This window comes from Polyergus mexicanus, unplaced genomic scaffold (assembly GCF_030449975.1).
Source record: "Polyergus mexicanus isolate NDT 795.1 unplaced genomic scaffold, iyPolMexi1.0 SCAF_6, whole genome shotgun sequence".
NCBI classification, from domain to species: Eukaryota; Metazoa; Arthropoda; class Insecta; order Hymenoptera; family Formicidae; genus Polyergus; species Polyergus mexicanus.
In genome coordinates this window covers 3,980,431-3,996,054 of record NW_027223326.1, presented here as the reverse complement: position 1 = coordinate 3,996,054, position 15,624 = coordinate 3,980,431, and the positions used below count along the sequence as shown (strand labels likewise).

Below are 15,624 nucleotides of genomic sequence, written 5' to 3'. Positions count from 1 at the left end.
CACTACATTGCAATTTGGCAACGCTAATACATATTTTAAATATGTTTAATACATTCAGTATTGCATTGACCACTTGTGTGAAAGTTTCATATAAAAAATGTATCCCACTGAAGAAAGCCGCATGAATTATTACGTTCCGATTCAAGATGCTGATGAAACTTCATCGTCAAAGAAGAAGAAATGTAACATGTAAGTTTTAATTAACGTAACGAATTTTTTATACTTTTAAATATTTTTAAACTTTTTAAATATTTATATAAGTAATATTTTATTACTCTTTAACATTTCATCCGAGCCTCGTCGTGTGGTTCGTATACTTGGAAGACGATACGTCTTAACCCCGACGTCATACAAATATTTGGATATTGGAGTAAACGTTGGAGCTGTGTTATGCGTGAAATTGGTTCTCGGTAATAATCGAGGTAATCAAATAATATTGCCTTTTGAAACGTGGAAATCGCTAATGCAGAAACGTGCGGACATTAAACGACTTCTATAATCGACTGAAACCCCTTTGCGGATTCGAGATTTGACATTCGGAGTGGTTAAAATGTCTGATTCGGATATTATAAAAATAGGATTATTCAATAATTCTTTATATATGAAACCACCAACTCTCTACTATACCTATTTATTCGATTTTGAAAAATGTATAGATCTTATGTATTACTGACTATGCGAAAATATGCATAAATGAAAAATTCAAACAATTTGTAACTATTTTGCAACGTAATAATATCGCGAATGTATGCGACGCTGCAAAAGCGATACATGAAAGTGATATGTTTAACGGCGAATCACTCATAGATTGCGAGTTATTGACATGTGCTGTAAATGATATTCTTTACGATGCTTGTAAAAAATAAGTTATTTTACTATTTATCTGTGAATTTAATTATTTATCCTATCCTTTACGTATGAATAAAACAGTGTAATAGATATAGACGCTATCTCTCTCTCTCTCTCTCTCTCTCTCTCTCTCTCTCTCTCTCTCTCTCTCTCTCTCTCTCTCTCTCTCTCTCTCTCCCATGCCAATACGAACGCTATCTCTCTCCCACGTCCATGCGAACGCCATCCTTCTCCCACAGCCTCGCGTACGCTTTGCGCTATTCCTTTCACACTTATTCGCGGACACCTCGCGCTATCTCTCTCGCATTTATTCGCGGACGCCTCACGCTATCTCTCTCGCACCTACTTGCGGAAATGTGCGTTCTCTCTTCCCCGCGGACCTTTCGCCTAGTTTCGCCGCGGTCCCCTTCCTCCCTCTCCGCGGTCCCCGCGCTTACCGTTTCGCCGCGGTCCCCCTCTCTCCTCTCCGCGGACCCCTCGCCTACCGGTTTCGGCGCGGTCCTCCCGCGTGACGTCATACCCCCCGCGTTGGTTTCCCCTCACTCCTTCCCCCCCCCCCCAGAGGACCATGGCTTAGAACTCTTATAAATACTCTACTCGATAATTTTGTTGACGAGTATATTTCAAAGATATTATTTAATGATCGAATCAAATTTATTCGAAAAAAAGTAATAGGAAGAATGCACGCAGCAATTGTAAAAATAAATGTTGAATAGTTTTCGGATAAGAGTTAATCCTTTCAGGTAATTTGAGTTAGTGCTGCCCCTCCTCTAATTCTCCCACCATAAGTTTAGTAGAAGGGTCTCCTAGCGGAGGGCTCCACTATCAAAAAACTAGATACATAGATTTGAGTTAAACCTTGCTTTGCGCGGAAAGTCGCAAACGTATGTGTCTAGTTTTTTAATAGTGAAGCCAATAATAAACATAAAAAAAAACACTTTCCCTCCACTTTTTTTTAGTAGGAAACCCTCCCACTAAACTCGTGGTGGGGGAATTTGGGGAGGGAGAGCACTAACTCGAATTATCCAAAAGGGTTAACTCATCAGTTTTTGGACTGAGTTGTTGCAATAAGTTGATGTTTGTAAGTAGGTGAGTGGCATTTTGAACAGAACTTGACATGATAATGCAACTGATAAATTAATTGTCCGCAAGTACAATTACAGTACCGATCAAAAGTATTGTATCACTTATAGAAACAAAGAAGTTATTATTTTAATTAACAAAACCATATACAGGGTGTCCCGTAAAGACCATAACAATGCTTAAGTGTAAATTCTTAAAATTATTTTAAGAAAAAGATCTTATATCAAAATATTCATGCTATAATAGTTTTCGAATTGAAAGTATTTAAAGTTGGTGAATGAGGTAGCCTAAAATTCGCGCGGTTCAGATATGGTATAATGAAAGCGAAATCTGACTGCTCCTCTTGTCAGTATTAATATCGAGATTATATACGCAAAAAGCATGAGAGAAAATCGATTTCAAGAATTTACCTCCGCGCGTCTAGTAGTATGCAGTGGGGCAAATTTCACGGCGCGCTGCTCATCGACGTGTGCCTGGCTAAAGGTTGACGCTGATTGGCCGGACTTTACTCTATAATAATTCCTTTATTAAGCGTTATAAAAAAATGGTTCAGGACTTTTTGACTCAGTTTGACCTAATCTACCTCCACCTTCCGCTTGGTCACTTACTTGTCGGACATCCTGTATATGTTTTTGTTAAAAAAAAAGGAACGACTTTCCTGTTTCTATAAAAGTAATGAATACTTATTTTGACCAGTATGTGCCATAAACAGCTCTTTTTAGAGCTATCTAATGTTTTAATATTAATTCTCTCAATTAATCATCTTTGTAAATTGTCTTTTATTTACAGTGCCTGTTGTTTTTAAAATGGCAAAATATCTAAATAAATTGTATTCATCACTTATGAAACGTTTTCTTTCCCTATAAATTTGTGAAACGTTGTAAAATGCTCTATCCGAAAGTATAATGATTTCTCAAGATTTAATTTTATTGTTGCAATAATGCTTTTATTTTCATTTCGCATATTTGTCATATATTATTGCAGAATGGTGCAAAATAATTGTATGCATGAATTCATTATGTCAGAGGCTGCATACTTTCGCTACTAGTGGCGGTGGAAGAAAGAACTGCGCGTAAAAGCCCGTCTCTAAATGTATGCATTCGGCACAAATGTTCGTCCAATATACCGCATTAGTGATTAAATTCTTTAATGTGTAATTTATGTTATTTCGATAATATCAGAAAATAATGGAAAAAAATTGTTGAACTCTGGAAGACTCTGGTAAAATAGTTTTAACTTTTGTTTATACCCCATAAACAAAATTAATAAGAACTAGCTTTAATATTTTTAAAACTATATTTAGAGAAAAATATATCAAACAAAGCACGGTACAGATGCTATCATATAGCAATAACCACTTTTCTATAAATAGAATAGTTTAAAAGATATAAAAGTCATTTCAATTTTCTTTGAATAGAATATTATACACTCCTTACAAATGTCAACATTTACTCAAAACATCTCCAGCATATTACATATTGTAATAATAACATGAAATAATACATCAAATAGTCTTATAAGGTAACTTTAATCGCGAATTTCTCAAAACTGTGATGTGGTAATACAATTCATCGTAAAAGACTACGGAAAATGATTATTTTCTTTTTTCTATTTAAAAAAAATTTTTTTAGACGTGAACTACAATATAAGGGAAAGTAGGGTAAAATCGGGTATGCGGGTCAAAATACAATAGGTACCTCTGTTTTTTTGTGATAAATGCTACTATCTTTGGCCAACTCGTTTTATTAGTTGTAGATTAACGCCATCATTATTTTGAGATGAATCGTGCCTATGTGATATTTCTTTTTTGAGAGAAGCCAAAATTTTCGGACCGAAAAAGATTGATATCGGAGCAACAATCGAGTCGTTATGAATTTTTTCTACACAAAGCATTTGCTTTGGTAAATGCAGCATTGCATTCTGTACATATTAGTACACTATTTTTGATCATCACTTTATACACCGGAATATATCTCCATATTTGTTATTTTTCTCGTGTTGGGGCAAAACCGGGTACTTATAAACCTTATAATAAAAAAAAGGAAAAACTGTCTTCCTGACTTCGTCTCTCTCAAAAAAGGAACCACTAAAAGAAAAAAGCTTTTTGAGACTCCTAAAGTTAAAAAACTGAAAGAAAGTCCTGCAGCAATGTAAAACAAGAAGATCTTTGTCTGTAATTTTTGTTTATAGAATACATTTTTGTATTGTATTTCGATTAAAATAAATCAAGATTTTGTAATTGCACAGTGTTTTATATGCTCTCAAATGAGTTTTATTTTACCTGATTTTACTCTACCGATGCAATAAAACCGGGTATTTTGACTTCAAAAAATCCTTGGTAACTAAATTTTTTTTTCAGAAACAAGCCTCATTTTCTCATAGTTTAAGGTCTACTAAAGACTTTTAACGATCAAAAAATTTTTTTGCTCTCTGATTTTTTGTAGAAAAATAAATCCAAAAAAGTACCCGATTTTACTCTACTTTTCCCTACTATACAAAAAAGGAACATTTTTAATTAAAAGTTGGGATATTTTCAAACCGCTGAAACCTGGTGAAAAATCATCGTATACAAAAAATCAAAAAAATATTTTGAAGTTTGCAATTTTAACTTCAACGCGATATCGATAGTTTCTTAAAATTTTTTTATCTTCTCAGTTTTGTACCCCTAAAAAAGGACCCACTGTTTTTTTCTTAAAATTACGTATTTTTGACATTCGGTTCGATTGCAGCTCGGTAAAAAAATTTAAGCCAAGTTCCAAAAAATATAATATTTTACCTACAAAATGCTTTTCCAAAAATTTTTTTACGTTTTTTTTTTACCAAATGTTAACGTCGAAAATAAACTTATATTCTTTTAAAAATAATGTCCATACTCGGCGTAAAATCATTGCAGACAAAAAATTAAAAAAGCATTTTAAAACTTGAAGTTTCAATTATACCGTGATATCGATAGTTTAAAAATATTTTTTTTTATTTTTTCATTTCTAGAAAATATAGGCTTAGTTTCAAAATCATGTAACTTGGCAAAAAAAAATGTGAGAAGTGTTTTAAAAAACCGTTTTTTAGGCAAAATGTTGTGTAGTTTTTGGAATTTTTATTAAATTTTTTGAGAAAAAATTTTTTATTGAGTTGGAGAGTATCAAAGATACGTAATTTTTAGGAACTAAACAATGTGTTTTTCCATAAAACAAGGAAGATATAAAAATTTAAGAAGAATTACCAAAAGTACATTATAGCTGAAAATTCAAGCTTCAAAATTCTTTTTTAATTTTTTGTCGATGATTTTTTGAGTTTTGAATTTCAGCAGTTTGAAAATATTTCATTTTTTAGCGTATGGAAAGTATTCCTTATTTTTCTAGTTATATAAAAAGATTAGAAATTTATGTTATTATAAGACATATGTTATAAGACATTATATTATTTCAAACTATTATAATAGATTGCAAAAGCACTTACTCAATAGAAATATCTAAAGTCGGTTGAGGGTAAAGTCCTTCAGCTAAACATGTTATTTCGACTCCATTTTTGTTATTTACAGCTTTTCTTGTGTATACAAGATCGAATTTTTCCTCTGTTGCTGCAATAGAAATTAAATATACTATATTATTTACAGTTCATGCTCTTACAATATTTTTGCTGAAAAATAATATATAGATTATTGTTAAAATTGTAAAAATAGAGAGTGATGTAGGTACCAAATGTATTTTCTAAATCCCCATAATCGAAATCTATGTAGCATAAAAAAATTGTAAAAACATTACAAAAACTTTATCCACAACTTTTAAATTTTTTAATAAAAAAACGTGAATCAAATTTTGAAAGGATTTGTTTCAGAAGACTAGTCTTGTTGAATCATTTGTAACGTTTTTGTTGGAGACTTCACTAATTTAACGCAGAATTTAATGTTCGCACGTTGTCAAGTGTTCCTTCTATTACACCGACTTTTAAACAAAATTTTGTAACACAACTTTTTGCCTGTATCTCATTAACTATTAAACCAAATAATTTAAAACTTGCACCACGTATTGAGTACTGAGTTGTGAATAAGCCTTTAAAATGGCAGTACAAACTAAATCAAACGTTCGGAAATGCAAAGCAAATCTCGAAACTTAATTGTTCGACAGTATATATACAATATGTATGTATATACCATATATATGTGTATATATACAGGGTGTTTCAGAACAACCTTCCATCCTTAAAATGAAGTATTCCTGATACAATTCTATGACGACTTTCCTTTACCAAAATTTGAATTAAAGCGTAATTTTTGAGTTATAAGCAAAAATAGTTAGCAAATCACGCGTCGAGTACAGAAGGCAGCCAGGAGCGGCGCAACGCGCCGCGGCTGACCGTCCGACGTGTGACTACCACGCATGAGTCGCTAACTATTTTATTTTATAACATAAAATTATGCTTCAAATAAAATTTTGGTAAACAAGAAAATGTCTTAGAATTACGCCAGGAATATGTATTTAAAATAACGTCACTTTAGCGAAAGTTGTTCCGGATCGCCGCTCGTCGGATGCTGTGATCAGCTGATTGCTACACGCGATGTGTGTATGGTGGAATGTGTGCGTAAAAGAAAGGGAGACACAGATAGGGAGAGAGAGAGAGAGGGAGAGAGAGAGAGAGAGAGAGAGAGAGAGAGAGAGAGAGAGTGAGAGGAAGAGGAAGCGTCAATCACGCGCCACGCGTCACACGCACGTCGCAAAAAAAATTTAAGCCAAGTTCCAAAAAATACAATATTTTACCTACAAAATGCTTTTCCAAAAATTATCTTACATTTTTTTTTGACCGAATGTTATATAACTTCAAAAATAACCCTGTATATATACAGGATGTCCGACAAGTAAGTGACTAAACGGAAGGTAGAGGTAGATTGGGTCAAACTGAGTCGAAAAGACCTGAACCATTTTTTTCTTATAACGCTTAATAAAGGAGTTATTATTGAGTAAAGTTTGGCCAATCAGCGCCGATCTTTAGCCGAGCGCACGTCGGTGAGCTGCGCATCATGAGGTATGCCCCGCCGCATACTACAAGACGCGCGGTTCACCGACGTGCGCCTGGCTAAAGATCGGCGCTGATTGGCCAAACTTTACTCAATAATAACTCCTTTATTAAGCGTTATAAAATAAAATGGTTTAGGACTTTCAGACTCAGTTTGACCCAATCTACCTCCATCTTTCGTTTGGTCACTTACTTGTCGGACAACCTATATATATATATACATATATTGTTGCGTCCCTGCGAATCGTCTGTGGCGGTTATTCCTGAATCTGCTGTACCCGTCTCCAGGAGAACATCCCCTAACACGTTGCTAAGAGTTGTTGTTAAACAACGGCGGACATCTTGAGAGGGACCGGCCATTTTAGAGTCGCGCGTCGGTAGCGATTCCGAGAGAACGGATTGACGGATTACGAGACTATCTGTTCTGTTTTGTGTTCTAAGCTGTTATTAAAGTTCCTCTTATTCTTTTTAATAAGTGTTCTTTATTTACGTCGCGGTACGCGGGTGCCGGTTGTATCACGCGTATTCGAGTAATATCGATTTGGATCCGCGGACGCAACAATATATATAATATATATATACAAGGTGTTAGAAAAGTCTGGAAACGGTCAAATACTTCGAAAACGAAACTTTTCTGAGAAAAATGTTTCGAACCAAAGTTAGGGTTAGTTAGGATTTTAAAAGTTCTATTCAATGATCATATCTGTTTGACCTTGAGTGAAGGCGTTAAAGCGAGGTGAAGGCCAACATGATTTTTTTTAAATGGAACATCCCATTTTTTATGACACGGTATTAAAGCATAAGGTTTTATGACAGCGAGACGTTTCCAAAACACTACTTGATGACCTATTTTTGTTGAGAATTGTCTGAGTTATAAACTTTAGAATTTACGGTGCCGCCAGCATTAGTATTATCCAGGATGTACTGCGTGGAAGTTGCATGGTCGGACTTACATTCTTGTGTGTGCGTGCGTGGTGCGTGCGCGCGCGCGCGCGCGTGTGTGGTGTGTGTGTGTGTGTGTGTGTCAACAGAAATAAGGACCCGGCGGTTCGTTACTCCCGCAGTATTTAATGGCTCCAAACTCTCTCTGCTGTGTGTGTGCAGACGGGTTTTTACTAAATTAAGTATTCAAATTGTCTTCCGTCTGCTGCTTGACAATGACCTAATCGTAGGTAAAATTCATTTAAAACGTTTCGTCTTATTTCTGGTGAGATAAGATTTACTTGGTGCAGTATGCGTTCTCTAAGGTCTGCCAAGTTAGCAGATTTTGTTGTGTACACATTGTTTTTAACATATCCCCATAAAAAGTAGTCCAACGGAGAAAAATCTGGTGATCTAGAGGGCCACTGTATTTCTCCACGTCTTCCTATTCATCGGTTTAGGAAAGTATCAGTTAAAAATTGACGCACTACTATTGCATAGTGTGGCGGTGCACCATCTGTTGAAACCAAATATTTTGTATATTTCCGTCAAACAAATTGTCGATAGCAGGAACTATTTGATTTCGCAATAATTGTAGATAAGTTCGGATTTATGTTTCCTTCGATAAAGAAGGGCTCAATAATACCACGTTCGCAAAAACCAGCCTACGCGTTCAGCTTTTGGGAATACTGTGTGTGGAGATCACGCATCCAGTGAGGGTTCTCATTACTCCAATAGCGGCAATTCTGGCAATTTACCGTTCTATTTAATTCGAAAGAAGCTTGATCAGAAAAAATGATATTATTAAGAAAAGTGTTATCATTATCGCATCGACGCATCATTTCATCGCAAAACTCATTTCTTCTATCGAAATCACATTCCGCTAGCTCTTAAGTAAATTTTATTTTAAAAGAATGCCATTTTCTCATTATAATTTTATAAATAGGAAATGTACTAACTTCAGTCGCCTGTACTACCTTTCTTATCGAAGAATGAGGATTTTCTGCAGATAATCGCATCACATCCAAACTGTTAGCGAAATGTGTCCCTGATTTTGGTCTACCACTCCGCGGGCGGTCCTTGACAGATCCCGTTTCTTCAAATCGTCTGACAATTTTTTGAACTGTAGACTGAAATTGGTTCACGATCTGCATAAGTATCGTTAAACAAAGTCGCTACTTGTTCGAAAGACCTAACGCGGTCACCATATCTTTGCATCATCAATATTGTAATTTTTTCCCTTTTAGTCAATACCATGTTGGCGACTACCGAAGGTAATTTCTTACTTTGCAAAAAAATTACTTTGACTTGATATATTACGGACAAGTAATTTATTACTTGTATGACGAATACCATCTAGTATCAAGCATCTAATAAATTTTTTTCGATAAAGAAGGTCCGATAACCAAAAACCCGTCGACATGTTTTTCTGGGGATACTACATCACATGGAGATCACATGTGGTTATCGGACCCATCTTTGCTACATATACACACACACACAGACACACATGCACACAGATGCACACGCATACGCGCACGCACACGCGCCCGCACGCACGCGCGGCCGCACACACGCGCGCCCGCACACACACGCACACGACGTACACAGATGCACACGCACGCACACGGATGCATACGCACACACACACACACACACACACACACAGAGAGGTGTAAGGTCCGACCATGCAACCTCCACGCGATACATCCTGGATAATATAATACTAATACACAAAAAAAGTTTAATATCTATCCCTACAAAATAACTTTTAAAAAAATTTTTGCTTGAAAAATAATTTTTATACAAAATAAAAAACTGAAAAATGATTTTCCTCTAAAAACTAACTCTAAAAAATAACTCTAAAAAATAAAAACCTTTAAAAAATCAAAAATCAACACTAAATGAAATCAATAGTTAACTAGCCAAGTATTTAGAAGCAATTCAGTCTATAAAGATTTGTAATTTGAAATAGTATTTGTCATAAAATCAATCTTGTATTTATAGAAATGTTATAGACAGTTTCACTCACAGACTCACGGGTTTCTATGAAATTAAAACGTATTTTATTTTTATTAACAGAAACCTGACTTTCAAAATAAGTTCAACAATTTTGAATATTGTATATCACAAATTACACTATTAATAGATTTTATTAAGGGTGTTATATGCTATAATATCAAATTATATTGTTGATGTTAAGTACGATTAAAATTCCTTTGATTTGCAAATATATAATTCGAAATAAAATTTTTCGTAAACTCGAAATCGCATAAAACAAACTTACACCAAAGCAAAGTATAAAAACTTGGCGTGCCCGGGTCGTATTAAAATACAATATATGGTCCCAGATTTGTATCGTTCATACAATATTTCATGTTATATGAAAATTATTGCATATATATTTTTAGAAACATTAAAATAATTTTATATATTTATAATATGTACACGTCTTAATGCCACCCGGAGAACGCCAAGTTTTTACTTTGCTTTGGTGTAAGTTTGTTTTATGCGACTTTGAGTTTACGAAAAATTTTATTTCGAATTATATATTTGCAAATCAAAGAAATTTTAATCGCACTTAACATCAACAATGTGATTTGATACTATAGTATATAACACCCTTAATAAATTCTATAATAGTATAATTTGTGATATACAATATTCAAAATTGTTGAACTTATTTTGAAAATCAGGTTTCTGTTAATAAAAATAAAATGCGTTTTAATTTCATAGAAACCCGTTAATCTGTTAGTGAATCTGTCTATAACATTTCTATAAATACAAGATTGATTTTATGACAAATACTATTTCAAATTACAAATCTTTATAAACTGAATTGCTTCTAAATACTTGGCTAGTTAACTATTGATTTCATTGTTTTGATTTTTGATTTTTTAAAGTTTTTATTTTTTAAAGTTATTTTTTAGAGGAAAATCATTTTTTAGTTTTTTATTTTGTATAAAAATTATTTTTCAAGCAAACATTTTTTTAAAAATTATTTTATAGAGATAGATATTAAACTTTCTTGCGTACAAGTTGGGATTTTTTTATATACTTGGCGTATTTTTTTTTATCTTTGTGAGGTTTTTTTTAGGTGATCTCACTGCTTTTTGTAAAAATCTATATTTTTTCTGCAAAAAATGTATATGCGTGTTTAGCATTTCGAGGCCAACTGCGTTTTTGTACTTTTGTAATGTAATATCAAGCATTTATTTTTAATATATAATGTTCAACAATAATATAGTTATATATGATTTAATAATATAATAGTTTTTTATTTGTGTAGAATATGTAAATAATACATTTCTTAATAATAACTAATAAATCACAATAATAAAGTTTTATTGTAGAATTGGCATTCGTTAATTTTATTTTTAGTATATAATATTCAACAAAATAATATATATGTGCTTATATTATATTATCTTATAATACAGTACAGTTTTATATATATCAAATTAGCATTTGTTAATTTAATTGAATTCTATATAGGCAATAAAATCTTGTATAAAGTAGCTTAATTTAACTATATCTATGAATTCATTCACTTTTGTATTATTGTAACATCATACTTCAATGTAGACCATTCTTCAACTGTATGTTACAGTAATACAAAAGTGAATGAATTTATAGATATACTTAAATTGAGCTACTTTATGCAATATTTTATTGCCTATATAGAATTCAATAAAAGTAACGAATGTCAATTCTACATAAATAAAACTACATTGTATTATTGTGAGATAACATAAAGTGCCATAGAGGATGCCAAAAAGATAAATGAAGTGCCATAGAAGATATCAAAGAAGACAAAGTATTTTTTATTTTTAAGTATTTATTTTTTTTATATTATCTCACAATAATAGAGTTTTATTTATATGGAATTGGCATTCGTTTTATTTTTAATATATAATGTTCAATAATAATATAGTTATATATAATATAATATAGTTTAATAATATATCAATTTAACTACACCTATAAATTCATTCACTTTTGTATTACTGTAACATACTTCTTAAGTTTAACATAGTTTAATAATATAATATAGTTTTTTATTTATGTAGAAAATCTCACAATAATAAAGTTTTATTTTTGTAAAATTGGCATTCGTTAATTTTATTTTTAGTATATAATATTCAACAAAATAATATATATATATATATATATATATATATATATATATATATGTTTTTGGTATATTTCGAGGACATTTTATAAACCCTATTTATAATACATGCATATAGTTAGAAGCAGTGCATGTTATTTAGTCAATATAGCTACTTATAGCAGTTATCTATATCGTTTTTCTCAAAACTATAAATGATTTAATATGTATGGTATATTTCAAAGACATATAGATATAAACAGGCAATGGATTGATATGAGGATATATACACGTTTTATGTATAGACTATTATGAGGACATGGATGTATAAAATTGAATTTTTATATGTTTCGATACGATTTGAACCCAGCAACATTATCTTTTAGCTATAATTGCTAACTATACTATAGTTTGCAAAATATTAACTGTTTTATATGGATGGGTATTTTTAAGGACTTTGAAAGTATAATATATACCAGGGATCCGGACCGACATCATATTTCGATTCGATTACGATTACGGTCTAATAAAATATTTGATAACTGTCCCGATTTTGGTTTTGTTTTCTTAGTTTTATAAAATTATAGTTTATAAAAAAAAATTGAAATTTAATTAGTGGTTTTTTGGTTACGATTACAATTTATTAAAATGTTTTTTTAACACGACTATTTTAAATTAAAAATGAGATTCGGATATTTGAGTGAAACATTCTATATACTATTTACAAATTCAAAGCAAAAATTTACACAAGAAATATCCAATAGAAACGTATATAAAACGTTTAGCGTAGTTAGTTTATCAAGTGCGCGCAAGGAAATACGTGACAAAATTGCACGCGTACAATTTATAAATGCGCTAGATGACAGAATGACAGATTTGTAGAATGGACATAGCAATTAGAGAGACTTAGTACACTAATAGTAGTTATAGAAAGAATTATGATAATTAGAGTTATACGGAAAATACTAGATTCAAATATTAACGAGACTGATTTTTTTAAAGTAGTATAAAAAGCATTTATTCAGAAATAATATATCTATTATTTTATACATTTTCCTTGGAATTCGAGACATTTTTCCCAAATTTCTGGAAGTTTCTTTATACCCTTTTTAAAAAAGATTTTTGATTGAGTATGTATCTATGAGTTTTACACACGACCAACGAGAATGCGGTTTAAATAAAAAATCAACCAAATTTTATGAAAGACTTGAAAAAATGATGTTTACAAATGACTGTCTTTCAAGATCTTCAGTGTTTAAGTGATGTGATATGTTCAAACAAAAACATGAACGCGACGAAAATGAATCTCATTCTCACCGGCCGCATGCAAAATTGGATGCGTACTTAGCCAAAAATCTTTTTCAAAAAGAGTATAAAAAACTTCCAGAAATTTGGGAAAAATGTCTCAAATTCCAAAAGGGATATGTAAAATAATGGGTATATTAATTCTGAATAAATGCTTTTTATCCTACTTTAAAAAGTAATAAAGTAATAAAGTATAGAATAAGAATAGCAAAAAAAAAAACTGAGAAAACCGAAAATAATTTAACCGATCCGGTTATGGTTCTGATGTCATAAACTTTACAGAATTTCGGTTTACTTACTTTGGTTTGATCAAAACAAGCAGAAACGGAACGGTTATCGATTCCGATTTCAGTTCGGTCCGGGTCCCGGTATATATACACAAAGGGACAGACTTAACGCCTTAAAATGAATTTATACTGTTATTGAGATATATTCGAAGCACGTACTCGTGTATGCATCTTCATGCATCATGACTGTGTTATTAAGCAATTCAAATAGCTATATGCTCAAAATAACTGGAGGCTGACTGACATTTTATAGTTTGATATATCAACATTTGATATATGTCAAAGCATAAAATAAATTAAAAAATATATGGTAATTGATTACTTTTAATTAATTTATACAGCAAGAGCATACATACTATATGTAGATTTATTTATTAAATTTTTAATATGTATCTTATTAATCATTTAACACGTTCAATTAATTAATAATTATTAATTAATTAAATTATATTTGTTTAAAATTGCAAACTGTGCACAAAAATTAATAATATCATAATTATGATATTATAATTTATAAATATCATATGATATAATATAATATGTAGAATATGTTATAGAATATGTGTGCACAATGCAATTACAATATACATTATAAACTTTTTCTTCCTAATTAAAACGGTTCAAAAGAACAAAAACTTCTTGGATTTGATAGTGACTGATAATGAGATATTTTAAACGTGGCCGTTATCCCAAGTTTAAAACAGAATTTAATATTTGCTCTTTGTTCCATCATCGTATTTTCGTTACAACATCCATCAAAGTACTGTCAGTAAAATGTCAATAATTTTTGAACGAGTCGTCTAATTTCGTTGAAATTTTAACAATTGGTAGCTCAAACATAAAACTATCAAAAAAATGCCTAATACATGGCGCTTATAGTGTCGATAACAGAAATTCAGTCCGTTTATTTATCAAACATACTGTGTATATATGTTTTACGTACGAACTATTATAGGGACATGGATGTATAAAATTGAAATTTTTGTATGTTTCAAGATTGAACGATGTTTTACGATTTGAACTCAGTAATGACATCTTATAGCTATGATTGCTAACTACTGTATTTTGTATAATATTAACTGTTTCATATAGATGAGTAGTTTTGAGGACTTTGAAAGTATAATCAAGGGAAGTATATACAAGGGAAGACTTAACGCCTTAACATATGAATTTATGCTTTTTTGGAGACAGATTCAAGGCGCGTACTCGTGTATGCATCTTCGTGCATCATGACTGGTTGTTATTCAGCAATTCAAACAGCTGTCTCAAAATAGCTATAGGCTAACTGATATTTTGTTAGATATATTAACATTTGGTAAATGTCAAAGCATCAAACAGATTTAAAAAGTGAGGTAATAGATTTTTAATTAATTTATAGAGCACATATACTATATGTAGGTTTATTTACTAATTTTTTAATATGTACCTTATTTATTATTTGACAAGTTCAATAATTATGAAGCAATACCGAACTTATAATTTAGTAATTTTATAACTTTATAATTTTAATATAACTATATAATTTTTAACAATTTGCACAATTTGCAATTTAATTATTACTTATTAATTAATTAATGTAATTTAATTATATTTGCTTAAAAATGCAAACCGTGCAAATTGTTTTAAAATTATATAGTTATATTAAAATCATAAAGTTATAAAATTGCAAAATTATAAGTTAGATAACGCTTTGTAATTGTTAATAATCGCTATAATTCAGATCCAGATAGTTTTGCAGCAATTCAGAAGTCACATGAAGCAAGTATGGGAACGATAAATAATGGATAAAGAATGAAAAGGGATAATGGAGAATTCTACATTATTAATCATCAGTAAAGAATAACGCATTCAAATGCATAATTTCTTATTCTTTTTACAAAATAGTTTTAGATTAATTTCTTTCTTTTATTATAATTATATGAAATATATGTATAACTTTAGCGTATACAATATTGTTGGCAGACTGTTAGAAGAAAAAATTTATATTACATATTGTAATTGCATTGTGCACACACATTGTATGACATTATATTATATCATATGATATTATAAATTATA

At 31.1% G+C, this 15,624-nt stretch overlaps 1 protein-coding gene across 1 annotated transcript in view; it reads right to left on the bottom strand.

Annotated features, from left to right (window-relative positions):
• The window catches only part of LOC138934300 (uncharacterized), a 320,386-nt gene that overhangs the window by 267,664 nt on the left and 37,098 nt on the right, over positions 1-15,624 (bottom strand). Inside the window, exon 4 of the mRNA XM_070297926.1 lies at positions 5,389-5,509. Within this exon, the coding sequence (XP_070154027.1) occupies positions 5,389-5,509 (121 nt within the window). The remainder of the gene's footprint in view (positions 1-5,388; positions 5,510-15,624) is intronic.